Source organism: Mustela putorius, unplaced genomic scaffold (assembly GCF_011764305.1).
Source record: "Mustela putorius furo isolate JIRA1106 unplaced genomic scaffold, ASM1176430v1.1 tig00000174_pilon_pilon_pilon, whole genome shotgun sequence".
Lineage (NCBI taxonomy): Eukaryota > Metazoa > Chordata > Mammalia > Carnivora > Mustelidae > Mustela > Mustela putorius.
This window is the reverse complement of record NW_025421304.1, coordinates 5,989,959-6,008,521: the sequence shown is the minus strand read 5'-3', so window position 1 is coordinate 6,008,521 and position 18,563 is coordinate 5,989,959. Positions and strand designations below refer to the sequence as shown.

Here is an 18,563-nt window from a genome sequence, read left to right as displayed (position 1 = left end):
ACTGTGGGTATGGATTGCGGGTGTCTGACTCCTTTATGGAAAGAGAGATGTGTGATTCTCTCTCACACATAAACTCACATTAATACGAAGCAAGAGCACCGGAATTTTCTGCAATATGAGTGTTCCCGCTACACTCTTTTTGGTGAGATTTTCTGCCGCCCATGTGAGTTCCCCGCCCCCCACCCCGAAATGTACAGCCACCGCCCTGCCCCCCCGCCGAGAAATGTACTAATGTTTTTATGAAGACGAGTGTGGGTAGTGAATTATCCACAGATAACCTTGGATACCAGCTTTTAGTGGCTTGGACGTCTGTTACTGTTTCAGTGTGTGCGTGGGGCCCCCCCCCACGTCTGTACTAGCGTGGCACAGTGCGTAGCACACCCTTGACACATGCCAAGTTCCGATATTGGCCCCCCTCCCATATTTAAATTGTACCATAAAACAGAAACTACAATGAAACTCTGATGGGTTCGTTTTAAGCGACACACAATGGAGAACAGGAAACCATTGAACGCGCAGAGACCACCCACTTGTTTATTTCACGGGGTGTGTGCAGGAATGCGGCTCATCTGCCCCGAGAAAACCACACAAAGACCTCACCCAGGGCCTGGCCCCGGCCCCAGAGAAGGTGAGGCACCGGGTGTGCTGGGCACCGACACGACAGGACAAAGCAGAGCCTAAGGACTCTGAGGACCGCGGTGCCAGGAGGTGGAGGATGCCAGGACTGAGGTGGGCCCGAGGGTGAACTGTGGCCTACCCTCAGGGTTGGGGGGGAGGGGTCGGGAGCACTGGGCCCCTGGTCTGACCGGCTGCGTCTGGGAGGATCTTGCCAGAGCTTCTGACTTTTCAAGATAAACTGGAAGTCCATGTTTTTGCCTGAAATCTCTTTGTTTTCCCTCTTAGTGTTGAGGACAAAAAGTAAGTATGTGTGTGTCCCCCCAGCTTTGACCTCCGAGGGGGGGAGGTGAAAGAGTGTCTGTCCAGGGTCGCGAGGGAATCCACGGAGCTGCCCGCTTGGCCACCTGAGCTCTGGGGGTGCTCGGTCAGGTTGGGTGCTGACATCTCAGCCTCACACAGGAAGTGGAAATGGCCCTGCTGAGGACCAGGGGAAGAGAGGGTGTGGTTCAAGGACAGAGCTCCCCCACAGGCAACGCAGGAAAATGCACAACCGCCCAGTGACCCAAAGTGAGCCAGAAAATGGCCTTGCCCTCCCGTGTCCTGCTTGAGTGTTCAAGATGGGCAGGGTTAGTTGCAGCCTGGACTGGAGTCCCCAGGGGTCTCTAGGACACGGAGCACTTAGATTTTCCTGGGGAAGAGAGCAGCAGGGCAGGGCAGGGCTTCCCAGGTGTGGAGCACAACTAGGGGGGGGGGGGGGTCTGGGGAGGGTCACCTGTCAGGAGGGGTGGCTCCTACTGGAGAAGGACACCGATCAGGGTGGAGGGGAGCAAGGTCAGGCTATGTGCACTCCTCACAAGACTGGAAACTGAGGCAAGCCTGTTCAAAATAGGGCTGCCCATGACAAAGTGTCCCCAGGCCCCCATGAAGGTGAGAAAATGGGGCTGGGCACAGGGGTCACCCAACCAAGGTGGGGACCCAAGCCCTTCCTAAGTAACTGCTCAAGGAAAACAACCTCCAAAGCTCCTTACCCAGCCCCTCTCCTGTACAGAGCCACTGGATTCACCCCAGAGAAGAGAGAGACCCTCCAAGCCTGTGCCACTGGAAGCCATTAGTGGGCAATGTCTGATGAACATAGTTAAGTGCCCAATTGCAAGGAGTCTTTGATGAGTGCCAGTGGGGGCTGTGCCGGCTGGGTCCTCAGAAAGGCTTCTAGGAGGTTCTTTGGTGGGTCTGGGGGTGGGTATGGCAGACAGTGGGCACATTCCTGGTGGTGGGTATTAGGTGAGAAGGGGCTGCAAGCTGGAAAACCAGGCTAAGGAGCAGGTTGCTGTGGTGAGAAATAGGGAGTCGCTGAAGATTTGGTGGGGCAGGGGCTGGACACACATCCAGATGGGATGCGAGGACCGGCTCGCTGTGAGTCGTGCACCTGCTGCCTTTCCGTCTTTCTGGGGTCCTTCTGACCCGAGAGCCCTCGCTGTTGTTCTGGGGTGGGCTGTGGGTTCTAGAGGCAGGTCACAACTAGTCACTGCTTTTGCTAAACTCCTTAGGTCCTTACTGCCTACCTTGTTGCCAAGGGGACTTTAGATAACTATATCTAGCCCAATATCCCCACGGAGGGAGGAGATGGGTAGGAAGAGGGTGAAGAAGAGGAGCCCTGCCATCTTCGGCATCTTTCGAGTACCACCCTAATCATTTCACTTAATATTTTATTAGAGACAAAAAAAAAAAAAAACCCAAAACCAAAAAACAAAAACAAATAACAAAAAACCCTCTAGCTTTATTTTAGCAATGCTATCCAACTTTGATTTGCTAGTTTTTTTATTGTTGTTTCGTTTTTGTTGTTTTTGTTTTTGTTTTGTTTTCTAGGGCTGTTACTCTAAATTGCAGTCAGCTTGATTCCAGGCAAAACCACCTGCAGGAGTGCTGCGGTCCAACTCCTGCACGCACCCTCCTCCGGCAATGCCTGGAGAGAAGAGCTTAGCAGGAGGGGGGAGGTTTGCTGTGTGACCTGGGGCAAGCCAGCAGCCCCTCTGTTCCTGGCTCCTGTCTTGCCATGAGAGCAGTGTCCTCTCTCTTTAGTATCCTCCAGGATGAAATCACTCACCCAGAGACAAACACAGGGCATTGTTAGAGTCTTATTATATTACACATCTAAAAATCTCCAAAAAGGAAAGCAAGTTCATTGACCCTTTGAAGGTTATTTAATGATAAACATAAATGCTTTCATGAAATCCGGGGAATGACTTAAGATCCTAGATCAATAGTTGCCCGTGAGTGCCCGCGGTCTGCGACACTTCGGGCTGAGTCTCCTGCCCACCCAGGCAGGCTGGTGGCTCCGCCGAGCCCAGCGTGGAGGCTGCCGGGAGGCAAACAGATCAACACAATTTAAGGCAACATCTGCATGGCAGTGGCCAGAGCCTGGGTGTGAAGTTGCCGAGGAAGGGACTGCACTGAGGCCCTGGGGAAGGAAGGGCAGGGTGCTCCTGAGTCCCATCGTTCTGGAGCAGGGGGAGGTGGGGTGGGTACCAGACTGAGAAGATCTGGAAGATTCCTACACCGCCTGTCACACACTTTTCTCTGCAGCTGCCTCCTGGAGCCCAGCCTCCTTTTCTGAGCTCTCCTACTACCTGAACTTGAATCTGAGCTGGACAGGGGTTTGTGTTCCAGCCCTGCCCGCCCCCTCCCTACCCCCACTGCAGGCTCTGCAGGGTGCTCCCATGCACCCCCCCACCCCCGCCTCCAGGAGGGGTTTCAGTGTCACTCTCAGGTGTGGTCGTCTATGGATCTGGGGCACCCTGCTGTCACTGTCCCCTGAAAATCAACCAAATTCACCTTTTGAGAAACTTGTAAAATAAAACATTTATTTTACTATAGATTTAGAATTACAGAAATGTTGCCTAGATAGTACAGAGAATTCTCCTATGGTGCTTGTTACCCTCTATGGTCAGCATCTTCCATTAGTAAGGTACATTTGTTACAATTACTGACCCAATGTGGATACACTATTATGAAGTCAATATTTTATTCAGATTTCCTTTGTCTTTACCTAATGCCCCTTTGGGCATTGGTGGGCATTAGGTCCCACCAAGGGGACTACTTTATATCTGGTTGTCACGTCTCCCGAGGTGACTCTTGGCTGCTACAGTTTCTCAGACTTTCCTTATTTTTGATGACCTTGAGAGTTTTGAGGAAAGTTTTGTAGAATGTCTCCCACTTGGGATTTCTCATGGTTAGACTTGGGTTGTGGGTTCCTGGGCAGAAGATGAGAGGTGGATTCCCACTGTATCAAATCAGGGCACTGCCATCACTCGGACCGCGGTGATGCAGCTAAGGTTCTGTTTCTCAGGTGTCTGCCCTGGGAGGTGGGTCTTTTTCCCTCTCTACACTGCGCTCTTCCTAGGCACTTCCCTGGGAAGGAAGTCACCAGCCACCCTTGTGAAAGTGCGAGAGTTATAGCCCACCTTCTAAGGGGAAAATTCCATAAAGCCCGTGGAATATTTGGGGCATTTGTCTGGTCTTCTCCATGTGCTTCAAAATTCAATCATTGAGCCAGGTCAATATGACTTGTGGGTGCCTGTAGCTACTTTGGGTTTTCATCTGATACTATGTCATTCACTTTGTTGCTAACATTGTTCCAGCTCTGGCCTTGGGGTCTCTACCACTTGGCTCGGAGAAACTGACTCTGACACCCCAGTCAGTGGGTGGTGTTTCGAGCAATTCCTTACTTTCTGGCTAAAGACGCTCCAGGACCATCTTGTCTATTTCCTGTCCCAGCCCTAGAATCTGCCATTTCCACAAGCAGCCTGGGCTCCTTTTGTTGAGAATGGTACGAAAAATCAAGTCTGGTTGCTAAATGGGCTTCCTGCCTCTGGGATGTCACGGGTTCTAGGAGCACACAGGGGACAGAACAAGGAAAGATAAGTGTGTCTACTAACCCCTGCATACACTCAAGATCTGTGTTATAGATACTGAACTGAACACTAGTTCACAATGACGGATGTCTCTGATCTATTGCTACATGGATCAAAATTTGCTTTTAAAATGTTTTTTGGTAGTGTTTTAGATTAAAACCCAAATCACAGGAAATTTGAAACCTGAAATTATTTATACTAAGGGTATTCCAAAGTGTTTTAGCATCTTTGATTAGATGGATGAATATTTTTTTTGAAAACTGAAAACATAAATTATGCACCTGATTAGAACCATTCTTGCCTATTTGGAATTAGGGAAATTTATATATATATATGTGTGTGTGTGTGTATGTGTGTGTGTGTTGTGCAACTGAGAAGGTAGCTCTTTCTGTTGGCTCACTGTGTGTATATGTATATTTTTACCCATCTCACTGCCTCTGCTGAGCCCATTAACCATGGCCGGAGTCCTGGGCAGGAGCCCCTCCAGTCGGCAGCTGCAGGGCCAGCCGCAGACACTCAGAGAGAGCAGTAGGGGAGGGCTGGAGGGAGCCCAGACCACTGCCCTGAGGTCTGCCCCACTGGATGGCTTGTTGGTCCCCTTCCCCCCACCCCCCACGCCCCACCTGGATTCCTCCCAGTTCTGCAGGTTCACTTTGGGGAGGGCAGTGGCTGCATCTCTAACATAAACAACTGGTTGTAGATGGAGAGGGGGCGTTTCCTTAACTACCAGCATGCATCCTGCAAATGTCCTTAGTTTCAAGAAATGCAAAGGGCGCTCCTGTTGGGGTGCACCAGAAGGAGCGGCGGTGCTCAGGAGTCCTCTTGGTACCGCTCAGAGATGGGCTTCCCAAGCCTCCTGGCCCTGTGCATGGGAGCTGGCCCTAAGGGCTGTTCCTCTCCACCTCACCAGCTGGGCCCTCACCAGCTGGGTATATACCCCATAATCCTGTGCTCCAAAGAAGGTAGTTCAAAAAGGATAGCGCAAGTGCCTTCAGGTGAGTCAGCCATGGGCTTGCTGCGGGCAGCTTTCTCAGGGTTGAAGCCCACCCAGGGTGCCAGTGGGCTGTGGCCGGGGCTGATCTGGAAGCTATGGCAGCAGTGTTCCTTTTCATTCACCTGGGTGCCATCTTTTCCCATCTATTGCATTGGACCATAAAAGGGTCCTGTGTGATTGATTGGAAAGTCTGCCCTGGCGTGAGAGGTGGCTCTGTAGTAGGAGGGCCCAGGGGGATGGTCCATGTCTCTGTGTCCACCCGAGCCCAGGGACCCCACTCCCTACCGCTTACACACATGCCCCTCTTCTGGACCCTCTTCCTTAGGCTGACCATGAACCGTGATTCGCGGGTTTGCCTCTCTCCATTTGTGGATGCCGTTGTTCCAATGTCCGGAACTGTGCCTTTGTTACCATATGTAGACTCTGCCTCTGGCCAAACAGCTCACGTGTCCTTCCTCCAGAATGCTCTTCCTTTCCCAGGACTCTCTCCGGTCCTCTGCGCCATCCTTTTGACTGGGAATTCGAACCTGGTTCAAAGCAGCTGGATGTCCTGACCTCGAAAACTCTCAGCCTCTTCCCCCTTCCGCTGCAGCGGGTGTCCACTAGGTCATGGGGCCGGTCACTCGGGCATTGTGTCAGGCATGCCGAACAGGTGTCCCTCCCATCCTTGTGGTGCTAAAAGTCCTGTGTCATTCCCACAGCGATCTGCTCTGGGTAATGCATGCAGTAGGTACTTAGCGTGTGCTTGTGGAAGAGGGCTGGGTTCCAGGACTTGCGTGACGGATGGAAGCTTGGAGTCCTGGGGCTTGGTGACAGCCATGTGTGCAGTATCTGACTTCTGTGGGTGTCTTGAGGTCACAGACATGGCTGTTGTCCCCAAGGGGGGCGTGGCATGTGATCTGTGCAATATCATTCAAACACGCGCACATACACACATACACACTATAATGCACGGCCTTCCAGGGTGTTCATAGACTCTCTCCTGGAGCATCCTGGGTCCTGACTAAAGATAGCCTGTGTGGAGAATCTTCCAACAAGTGCTTAGCAGGGAGTGGCAGGAGGGAGCCGAGGTGAGCCTCTGCTGTGAGACAGCCCTGTGGTTGAATTCCTGGTCAGAAACCAGCTAACAGCATATTCCTGACTTTGGAAAACTATTTCCTCTCCCTGAGCCCGATTGTTCTACCTGTAAAATGGGAAGATTTCTCTCTAGCACGTCTCCCTACTGGCAACTGTGAGGGCAATGGACACAATTCCTAGAAATATGCCCAATGAGTTGTCCCGAGACCAAACCCCGGAGGCTGGCCACGGGCTCCCCCTCCTCCTCCTACTGCATCCTGCACCAGAAGAGAAGCCATCAGTTTGGAAAGTCTGGAGGCCCCGTGGAGGCAGCCGCGTCTCTGCCCACAAGTGTGGAGCTGTAATTAATGGATGGTCCCCCAAGGGGAGGCATTTTCCTCTCCCCCTTAGGTACAGAGAAAGAGCAGATATTTCCATCGCAGCAAGTAAGAAAAATACCTCGTTTCCCCACTTTTGTTATAAACAATGTACGACTTGCTTTCTCCTTACTCCTCTTGACCCTCCACACTGTATACATATTTATATATTATTCATAGTGGATTAAAAATGAATGTGCTCTTTACCACAGCTCTACGGCGCAGTGACAATACAAATTAACGTATGATGTACTTACTTTTCACATGGCAGTGATGGGAAATGTTGATGGTCTCAGAGTGAGAGGTGGAGAGAGGGGAGTGCCGTGGGGTGGGCAGTGGGGGGCACCCAGGGCCCCAGCTGCAGACAGGGATTGGGGCTGCAGGGTGGGAAAGGCCTCCCCACTTCCCTTCTCCTGTGGAAAGAGGACCAAGCTCCCCAGTGGGTCCTGTGAGCCTGGCCCCTACCTGGCTCCCTCACTGGGTTTCTCGCCCATCATTATGACCTCTCCCAGGCCTTTGCACTGATCCCAGGCTTCCTATCCCTGCACCGATGGTCAGGGCTGTCCCTCTGTCTGGAGGAGTACTTCTCTCCCTTTCTTTCTCTCTCCCTCCGTCCCGCACTCCCCCCCCTTCCTTCCTTCCTGCCTCCCTCCGTCCGTCCTTCCTTCCTTTTCTTTCTCTTTTTCTCTTTCCTTCCTCCATCCATCCATCCATCCATCCATCCCTTCCTTTATTAAAAAAAAAAAAAAAACTTGCTGGCTATCTGTGATGTGCCAAGCACTATGCTAGATGGTGAGACATGGCAATAACCAAAAAAAAAAAAAAAAACCCCAAAAACAGACCCCCACAGCTCCTGCACCATGGAGCCACCTGTTTAGTGGAGAAGATAGACCTAATGGCTTTTGTTCAGCTACTGTTGTTGGAAGCTCTCCACAGATTTTGCCCTCATGGACTTTACCAGGGAGTCTGGTGTTACAGGGCTTCCTTCTTGAGGCAGAGGCAGGTGGGCTAGAGGTGACAACCACAGGGATTAAATGAAGGGGCAGAGAGCATTCCAGATTAGGGAATAAGAAAGTATGGAACAAAGGTCCTGTGGCAGGAAAGAGTATAAAGCATTTGGAGAACAGAGAGTCCTGTATGCAGAAGGCAGCAAACTCTGGGGGGATTTGAGGGTGAAGACAGTGGAAGGACCTAGAGAGGCTCACATTCCTCTGGGGCGAGCTCTTAGAGACTCCCAGTCACCTCTACTCAGTCACAGCCTACACTGCCTCGAAGCAGTGTGTCTGGTCTAGCCCTTGACTAGATCAGGGTCCGCTAGATGGGAAGATATTTCCGGCGTGCGGTCTGACCCAAAGCCCAGCCTCACCTCCCTTTGCTGAACTTTCTCCAAGCGAAATGCAACCATTAACCACGTGTTCCTTTGGAATCTGAAGGTCGTCCAGTTTTCCAAAGCTCCCATTCAAGGGCAAATGCCCCAAGGACAGACGATGTTGTAAGCTTTCACTGAAGGCCCCCCGAGGCAGAGAGCACCTGCTGAATCAGTACGTTGATGAAGAACAGAGCATAGAGGCCCCTGACCCGGCTTAGACAGGCTGCCAGAAGACAACAATGAGAACAGTAAGCATGACAGTGACAGACAGCTGACATTTCTATAGCCCTGGATTCCTTCCAGACTTGACACATGATTCCCTCCCATGCTCACAACATCCTATGGTGGGAGGACTAGTCTTCCCCCTCCCCCGCCTCTGTTTTCAAGCCGTGGGAACGGAAGCCCCAAGAGATCCCATTCCTCACTCACAGCCAGACACAGAGGAAACTCAAGTTTGGGTTAAGTAGCCTCCTGGCCTCTCAAGGGACGAAACTATGCTTTGAACCCAAGCTCTGGTCAGACTCATGCTGCCGAGTGTGTGGCAGGAGGACACCTGAGAGCAAAGCAAACATGCCAAGCCAGGAGAGCTCCCCATCTTCATCTTGGCCAAAGGCCACTGTGGAGTGTGGGGCATCTCAGTGAAACTACCCTGGACAGAGGCCGTGGTCTCCATGCTGGTTGTTAATGGGGGAGTTTCTTCTGTCTTTGAACTTGAACCTTACCATCTTCATGGCACCTGCAGACCAGGTGCATCGTCAACTCTATCTCTCAGGTTACCAAGGTGGCATGGCTGGTTTTTATCCCACTCAAAGGGGATGGATGAAAATTTGCAGAGTTCAAAGCTCACCAAGCGGTAGCCCTGTCCCCCTGAGGGCTGCATCAGACTCTCCTTGGGGAACCGGGTGTCCTGCCTCCATGAGGAGGAAGGATTTCCCGCAAGCCCCTCCTCCACCCCAGGCAGGAGTGCAGAAGCTCGCAGCAGACTTCCAAGGGCCCCTCCTGCTGCTTCTACCTGCAGATGGACCCCTTCTTGGTCACAAATATTTGAACACCACAGCAAACTATTCCTGAGAGTTCTCAGATCTGGGGTTTTGTTCTGAAGCCCTTGTTCATGGTCTCTGTCCAAGAGCTAACAGACATCGACATCACAGCATTTGTCCCAGTGCCTGGGGCATCAAGTGTACAAATAGAGAAATTTGGAAGGCTTCATCCAGGGTTAGCTGGACTCAGAAACTTACCGGATTTTGAAAGTGCTTTGCATAACAACAGCTTTCTCTTTGGGAGTAAATCTTCCCATCACCCAAGGATAGACCTTTCACTTTAATTTGATCCTGGGGAGAACACACAGCCTTTTCTGGACCTTTCAGCAAGCCACTCAGAAGGGTGTGTGTGTGTGTGTGTGTGTGTGTGTGTATCCTATCATCACACATGGCAGTCATGGTTCTTGTAAAGATTTCATAGAATTAGGGTGTCTGAGTACTTTAGATCTGGTGGAACTTTGTTGTAAATTCAAACCGTCCAGATTCACTCTATCTTAACGTGCTCATCTTGCCATAGCTCCAAAAGGAGGATAACATTCAAAATTATATGTCAAGGACTATGGAGGGTTTCAGGACCTCAGGTGTTCACGACCGTCAGGAACTACCATCATTACCGACAGCGCTTCTATCTACAAGGTATATTGCAAGATCAGGATTAATGATGATCCCAATATTGTACGGACTTCCTCCTACACATGAACACATGCAGTGTTCTTGATAGCCAGGCAAGAACAGTGGAAGAACAGAAGAGTCATTTTGAATCCTGGGGACCTGAGGTGGGTTTATTAAATAAGACCACCGTTTGGCCATCTTGCCCCCTACTTGGGCTAGACTCTTAGGACCACGGTACCAAGAGTTCTAGTTTTATTTATTTATTTTTATAAATTTCATTTATTTATTATTCAGAGTTCTTGACTCCAGAGACTTGTCAGACCATGGTGATAGTGTCCATTGGTGACTTACGGCCATATGATACATAAATTGGTGAACCACAGTAATCAGCATAGTGAGCAATCACATTGCTGCCCATGGTGACATGCCAGAAGATGAAGTCTATTCCTGAGAAGATATTTCTGGAAACCTTCAAAACGTTTCTTAGGCTTCCTGAGAACTGGTGTCTCCGTTCTTCTCAGGTTCTTTGGATGACCTTCAATTAGTTCTTATGTCATTAGCTATAGATTTGGACCATCTTTTCTCAAGAATTATTCCAGCAGGTACCATGAATCCTCTCTCACCGATCCTGGGTTAGTAATTTCGTGTCTACGGGGGTGAACAACCTCTTGACTTGAGTGGTTGAATCTTGGAATCCACTTGAAACTCACTGCCCCTCATTGGCATCCAGATTCCTCCCTTCTGTCCATGCCCTAAGTCTGACATGATGAAGAATAGGCTCACTTAACATTCTTTGTTAAACTCCTAAATCCATGTTAGAAGTAGGAGGCTCAACTCTCCTTCCCCACAAGCACACGGCCTTCCCTGCCATCTGTGGGTGAAGCGACTGAGCCCTAAATGTGGTACCAGGTAGCAGGAAGGTAGGCAGGGGAATGACGCCGGTGAATCCTTCTCTCAATTGACCATCAGGTCCAGGCCCCTCTCGCTGAGTGACAGGGTTCTTGCAGTAGGTACTTAGCGATGGCTCAGTTCAGTGTGGATGGAGGGAGGAGGCTCCAGAGAAGCCTGGAGAGGTGGCTGGGGCTGGACTTGAAGGTGCCAGTGATTTCTCAGATGGTCGATGGCCATCCCAACCTTAAGGCAAGGAAATCACAGTGAAACTCCTACGTTTGGAGCCCGCTCTGGTATTTCTGGGGAGGCTGGGCAGCAGGTGGGACACCCGGGAAGCTCGAAGCCCTCCTGCAGGTCACCATGTTCATAGGCTGGGCAAGAGTTGGGACACATTGGACCAGCCTCCGAGCGGGGACGGGAAAGAGGAAGATTCAATGGATAGGTGAGGTTTGTCCTTGTAGACCAGTTGGCTAAGGAGGGAAGAAAGAGAGTGCTCACTCCATAAACCCACTAAGAAGGAAAGATGATTGGAGCCCCGTGCGCCCTATGAAGTGAAAGTGACCTTCAGCCCCAAATGTTTGGTTGGTGTCCAGTGTTGAAGGAACAAGACTGTTTGGCTAACTACTTAGCAGGACTTCTGCTATGATTGTTCTAGAAAAAGTGCTGAATACGATGTTTGGATATTTCCTGGTATAAATGGTTGGGCCCATTTATTTACTTGTTTGCTTTTCTGAGCAAATGAAACCCAACCCCGAGCCCTGACCCCTCTGGGTGCTGGATGGGCTAGCACGGACAAGCTTTCAGGAATGGCCCTTCGATGGCCTCCAAGCATCAGGGGTTATGCCATTGTTCCCCTGGAACTTCCCAAGCCAGATGCTTTCCTGGTGGCTGAAGATGGCAAAAACGTGTGCACGTCTGCAGGGCAGCAGAACAGAAGCCTTGAGCATGGGGAACTGTGAGGGCTGCCCCAGGAATCCGCCTTCTGTCCTGATCGAGAGCCTGTTGAGAAACAGTCGAGATCAAGGGTTACTATTCAAAACCTGAACTTCTTTAAAACCGTACTGGCCTTGGCCGTTTGGAGAGTTTGGTTCCCGCCAGACACATTCTACTGTCTCCTCTTGAAATGCTGAGGTTCTGGAAATTCTAAGAGCTTAGACTTCTAGCTCCACCCCCGTGACACATGGTTCTCTTAGCCCACTGCAAACACACACTCCCTCTCCCGCGTGTCATGCTCCGCTTGCTTCTCTGTAAAGAGTTGATGGGGGGATGAGAAAGTGAACTGGCTTAGTGCGGAGACCTGAGTCAGGATCCCAGGGGGAGGGATTTATGGCTTTTTTTTGTGTGTGGAACGGGGATCAGCAAAGCACGGTCCAGGGGCCAAATCCCTCTCCTATTTTCATACAGTCTGGCAGCTGAGGATGGTTTCTACAATTTAAATGGTTGGGGGGAGGGTGGACAAGGAACACTAATTATTTCATCTCTCAGGGAAAGCATACAAAATTCAAATTTCAGCATCTAAAAAGAAGGTTTGAATTTCATCACTACAATGTTGGAAATTTATTTCTTCTCTTGTCATAGAGGTACCTAACATAATACCTTTGATTTTGTGTCTCGGCATGCAAAGCCTAAAATATTGGCTATCTAACGTTTCACAGAAAAAGAAACCAGGTGTTGGGAACATTGTCTTCTGTCACCAGGAAAGCCTGCATTAAAACTGTCCCCAAGAGGGACGCCTGGGTGGCTCAGGTCATAATCTCAGGGTCCTGGGATCGAGCCCCGCATTGGGCTCTCTGCTCAGTGGGGAGCCTGCTTCCTCTTCTCTCTCTGCCTGCCTCTCTGCCTACTTGTGATCTCTGCCTGTCAAATAAATAAATAAAATATTAAAAAAAAAAAACCTGTTCCCAAGATGGGAAGATCTTACATATTCCCAGCCAAGTTATCATTTGTCGGTAACTTATTAATTCTCCAAGTAACTTAATATTTGTCCAAATATACTGGCTACTTTTCTGCCCTTTGTTCATATGATGTTTGCCAAGGAAGTGCAATCATACTATTGATACTATTGGTAGTAACGATGATGTCTTCTGAGCCATGGGGGCTGCGTGGGGGGCAAGCAGCAGAGCTGACCTGCCACTCTTTGTGTCCGCAGGTCACAGGCCTTTTCAGTGCCGATACTGTCCCTACAGTGCCTCTCAGAAGGGGAACCTGAAGACCCACGTCCTCTGCGTCCATCGTATGCCTTTTGACAACAGTCAGTACCCCGATCGCCGGTTCAAACGCTCCAGAGTCGACTCGGAGGCTTCTGGGAATTTTGAAGACCCCACAGCTGTCAAGGCGGGGAGCTCAGCAGAGCTAACAGAGGAGGGCTGCAAAGCCCAGGAGGAGCGTAACTGAGCAAACTGACCTGTATATTGCAATATTATTTTACACAGTTTTAAGATTATGCATCTGGTAAAAGAGTTTGCTAACTGCATTCCAAGGGGAAAAAAGAAAAATCATGTACAACCCCCCAACTAGTGTATAGAACATTTAAAAAATTTAAAAAGATATCTATATATATATATTAAAAAAAAACACACACAAAAACACACTAAAAAAAAAAAAAAAAAACCCACAAAAACAAGTCCCCAGCCCTTGAAAATGGCTGCTAAACTGTTACCCGGCAACAAGTACTTCTAAACAATGCAGGTGGAAGAGGAGTGATTTCTGAAAGGCTTGGTGTCCTCCAAGCCGGAGAAAGCTGGGGGGCCCTTCCAAACTCTGAAGTCGTCTTTGTCCCCCAGTCATGCTCTTAACTGAAAAATGATACCATCTAAATGATTTAGTGTTGCCTTGAAGATGGAGGGGCTGTGTTTTCATTGTTGAAAACACCTCTATAATCTACCACCAGCTGCTGCCATCTCCCCCCAACCCCAACCCCTAATGAGAAGTGCTGAGAGGCAGCCGCTGGTGCCAGTCAGGCTGGAGCGGTCACTGCAGAGAAAATCAATTCACGTGGTGTCCCAACTGCACTCACGGAGAAATCCTACCCCGCCGCGCCCACGGCTGCTGCCGGGGGCTGCGGAGGATTGCCATGTCACACGTGCATTTAAAAAACAAACAAACAAACAAACAAAACACACACACACACACACACACACACAGAGCCAAGTGAATCCATGGTCAGGAATTATCTGCAGACAGATGCCCATTGCAGGTTTGATGAGTAATTCCTTTTTTTTTTTTTTTAAGATCAAATTGCAGTATTGAGGGAAATGCTTTTTTTTCTCCATTGTCTTTTTTTTTTTTTTCAGATGAAAAAGAAGTTGCTACTAAAAAAAAAATAGATTAGGGGTACATGACTTAAAATGTTTTTGAGGAAAACTAGCCAACTCTACCCACGGAAGGTGCTGGTGAGAAATGGAAATTCATGTTGTAATGGAAAGATTTTTTTTTTTTTTTACGGTTTTTAAAAATTTTACTTGAACGAAGGCTGCTCTGGTCCTTATTATCAGCTTTGTTTCAATGTGTTCGTTTTTGTAAGTATCGCAGACATGAAGCAAGATTTTCTTCTCTGACAAGCTCTTAGGAAATAGCTTGTATTAAAAACACAAATCTAAACATCCTGCTCTCTATCGCTAATGAAGAAAACTGTTCGAGTTCAAATGTCTGTTTTTGTAAAACAAATGTGTTCTATATTTTTGTAGATTTTAGATTTTTTTACGGATTGGATACTCCAAATTTATTGAGTTCTGCACCACCCAGAGGGAGATTTTGAGGGCCAATAATGAAATACTTAACTTATTTAAAAAAAACAAAAATAAAAACAAAACAAAAAAAAAAACGAAGAAGAAGAGTCAAGGGTTTATTCTTGAATCTGCTAGAATGGTGTCTAAGTTCAGCCTCTTAACATACTTCCTTTGAGTGACACGAAATTGGTGCTGTTGCTTGTGACGGTAGAGATGTATTGAAGTATTAACTTCTAAAACGAAATCATTCAGACTTAAAATAAAAAAAAAAACAAAAACAAACAAACAAACAAACAAACAAAAACAGTCAATATTTCCTTGCAGGCTGGGAGCACAGAATAAAACCCCAGGGCCTTAAAACTTCAGCTCTGCCTACAGCAGTTTACAAAAATTCTAAACTGCAATCAATGTAAATAATAAAATGCTTAGCGCTATCCTGAGACCAGAAGGGATCTCAGGCTAATAAGGGATCGGGTTTGCATATGCGGTCCAGAGGGCGTCACCCACCCCGAGGTTTCAGTGCAAATGAGGTCACTGTGCAGCGTGGACCCATCTGGCATAGAGCAAGCCGCTTTCTCATTTTTCTAGACTAGTTCTCACTGCCTTACTTAAATCGAGTTTATCAACTTAATGCAACTGTTTCTATGATCCTAGAGGAAGGACTGAAATGTTACTGAAAACTTTCTGACTGTAGTGAGCTTTAGGATTTTAACTGCACTACTGTGTTTGGTGACTGTGTCAGTCGCTTGCTTTCTGTGTGTTTGCCCCGCCTTTGGTATCTTAGCAAAGAAAAATATTAAAAAAAAAAACAAAAAAAAAAACAAAACAAAAAAAAAGGAGAAAAAAAAGGAAAAAGAAAAAAAAAACAAGAGGGAAAAAAAAAGTGGGAAAAAAAAATGAGAGCCACATTCCATTTCTAGCACTTTGGAAGCTCTTTTGGTATTCTTTTTGTGTCTTCTGAGCATCCTCAGATGCGACAGGCAATAATTCTGTTTGTGACACTGGGAACATCCCCTCTTCTTTGTGGCGTGTGTGTTGATTCCATTTTGTCCAGTGCTACGGTCCTTATTTCCCTCTGACACAAGCCTTCTTTCCAGAACATTTGTAACTTGTAATACAAACAAGTGACAGCCGCAGTGATACGCAGTGTCAGTTTCTGAATGTCTCCAGGCCCTCATATCTAAACATGTCAAGTTTTTTCCCCTGTAACTTCTGTAGTCTGTGATGCTGGTCATAATACTGTCTACATTCCTACACAAAGAAAAAAAAAATCTATCTTGGAGTAAATCTGAGATCAATAGAGTAGAGGATTTTGTTGCTATGCTTGTAACAAGTAGAAAACTTTGTATTTAAAGTTTATTCTTGGTCATTATTTATTATTATAATACATCAGTTGACAGAACTTTATTCTGGTATAGAAAGTATTAAAAGTTGTTTTTTCAGCAATGACTGTTTTCTTTCTGCTGTTAGAATAAAATGTCTTTGAAGCAGTCCGGTTTTATCCAGTGTTTTACGCAATAAAACCTCTACCTCTGGAAAAAAAATCTTTTCCTATTCACTTATGTTTCTTAGGAAGAGTGAAACATCTTTTTCCATCTTCGCCAGACTTCGGGAAGGCTTGGTCAAACCCCACTTATTAAAAAAAAAAAAAAAGCTCTGCCTTATTCTGGGGTGAGGGGACGGTCCCCACAGCCTTGTGCTTTTTTAAGCCCCGTGAATATCCCTGTGCAGTTTAAACTACGTGAGTATGTACATGTGTGTGCATGTGTGTGAGCTATGTTTCTTCGAAGGCTGCAGACAACGGTTTCAGGAAAGTAAAACCATATGATCCTCCCATTACAGCAATTATCTAAGACACCGAAAACTTTGGGATCTACTAGTCCCCTTTACTTGTAGAAAGTTGTTTTAAAAAATCATTAAATGCAAGAAGTCTTTTACAGAGGATAATCTGAATTCTTCCACTGGAAGAAAAGAAAAAGAACAGAGCACAATAATCGGTATCAGGGCTGCCGATGCCGATAAAGCAGCCCTCTGATACTGACCTGAGAGGGTTTGAAGTGTGTTCCCCATACTTGATGTGCACAGTTGTTTTTTGATTTGTTTTTTGTTACTGTTGATTTGGTTTCCAAACCAGGCTTGCACAGGAGATGCTGCAAGCAAAAGTGTCCACCCACATTGTATAGGAATTTGTAAATCCCCGTATTTCTTTCAGGATGCCAGACTACTGCTACATACAGAGGGATGGGAGCAGGTGGCTGGAATGAAGTTTTGAGCAGCCCGGACTGCTGGTTTTTACGACAGCAAAGGTGAGTCTCGAAGTTTCAGCAGGGGGTTGGGCAGGGACCCCGTCAGGGAGGGAAGGTTATAACGCCGCATACGTACGTGTTGGATCCCAACCCAAAATGTCTCCAGGGACCAGACAAGAACCCGCAATGGTGAGGAGAGGACAGTAGGAACCAAGGTTCTGGGGTCGGGTGCCCTCAGCCACCGCTTTGTCATGTCTGTGAGGAATGTGGCATCAGGTTTTTGGAGTTTTCCAGAGACACGGAACACCTGTTTTTACATGATGGTTCAAAATGCGTTTTCAAAACCTGCATAATAAATAGATGAACAAAATGTGGTCTCTCCATAGAAGGGAATATTATTCTGCCATCAAAAGGAATGGGGCACCATGGACGAACTTTGAAAATATGGACCAGCTTTGGAAACATTCTGTTGCTTGAAAGAGGCCAGTTATGCAAAAGCACATATTATATCACTTTTAGGAAATGTCTAGAATGTCCAAGTGAAGACAGGTTGCAGGGTTCGGGTAGGAAAAGATGGAGAGTGACCATGCACACGTTCAAGGTTTCTTTTTGGAGTGATGAAAATGTTCTACAATTAGCTTGTAATGGTGGTTAGCCACGTCTGAATGTACTAAAAACCACTGAATTGTGCACTTTAAAAAGGTGAATTTTATGGTATGTGAATTATACCTCAATAAGGCTGTTATAAAATAAAAATAAAACTGGAAGAAGATTTTTCTGCGAAACATCAATATATATTTCCATCAAAATGTTTTGAGCTCTCTGCAATCATGGACGATCATCAGATTACCACACTGTAGACAATTACAAAATAGGGGGAGTGCAGATTTAAATTTGAACCCTAGCTCTACTACTTACTGGCTGCTTGATCGCGAACGTTGTAACTGTTGAGTTCACCGGTCATATCTGCAAAATGATTAAATTAAATGCAATAAAGTTGGGAAGAGCATATGTAGGTTTTGTAAATTTTAGTACAATTTGTAAATTGCACTACTGTGGCATAAGAAGTTATGGATAAATTTAGGATGAATTGCACACCCACAAAACACAGTACGTTAAACTCCCATGTTTGGGGAAAGGCTCCCTGGTGGTCAGGATTCCTCCACATCCATCCCCTTCAGACAAGACAGTCCTGGAGAAATCTTAAGCTCTCTGTTTTCCAGTATCCTCGTTAAAAAAAAAAAAAAAATCACAATATGAGCAACTTTCTTGCCATTTTCCAAGTACTGAAGAGCAGCTAGGAGAGCATAATGTGGGATGTAGCAAGAAAATTGGTCTTGGGATTCGATGCTCTTCCACTCACTAGTTTAGTACAATTTACAGAAGACCTCCTGTGTGCCAGGCATCAGGCACAGGCTGGAGAGACAGTGATAGGTCAGGGATCACGGCCACACATCACTGGGAAAACAGACTTCAGCCTGTTAATCACACAAGCAAATGTAGAGTGCCTGGAAGAGGAGATTCAAAGATGACATGGATTTTTCCATGTCAGGGAGGACTTCTTTAAGCAGTGACAATGACCTGAGACAGGAAGGCATGCGTGCCGGGTCCAGGAAGAGCATGTATGAATGCCCAGCCCCGCGTGGATGGGGCTCTGAACTCCGGTCTCTACCTCTTGGTAGCTGTGTGATCCTGGCAGATCATTCCAGTCCCCCAAATTG

At 47.5% G+C, this 18,563-nt stretch overlaps 1 protein-coding gene across 2 annotated transcripts in view; it reads left to right on the top strand.

Annotated features, from left to right (window-relative positions):
* ZNF536 (zinc finger protein 536) overlaps positions 1-16,086 on the top strand; it is a 424,021-nt gene extending 407,935 nt beyond the window's left edge. For both annotated transcript variants that reach the window (XM_045076008.1, XM_004765224.3), the window contains exon 7: positions 13,018-16,086. In XM_045076008.1, the coding sequence (XP_044931943.1) occupies positions 13,018-13,262 (245 nt within the window). In that variant the 3' untranslated portion in view covers positions 13,263-16,086. The remainder of the gene's footprint in view (positions 1-13,017) is intronic.
* The last annotated feature ends 2,477 nt before the right edge of the window (positions 16,087-18,563 follow it).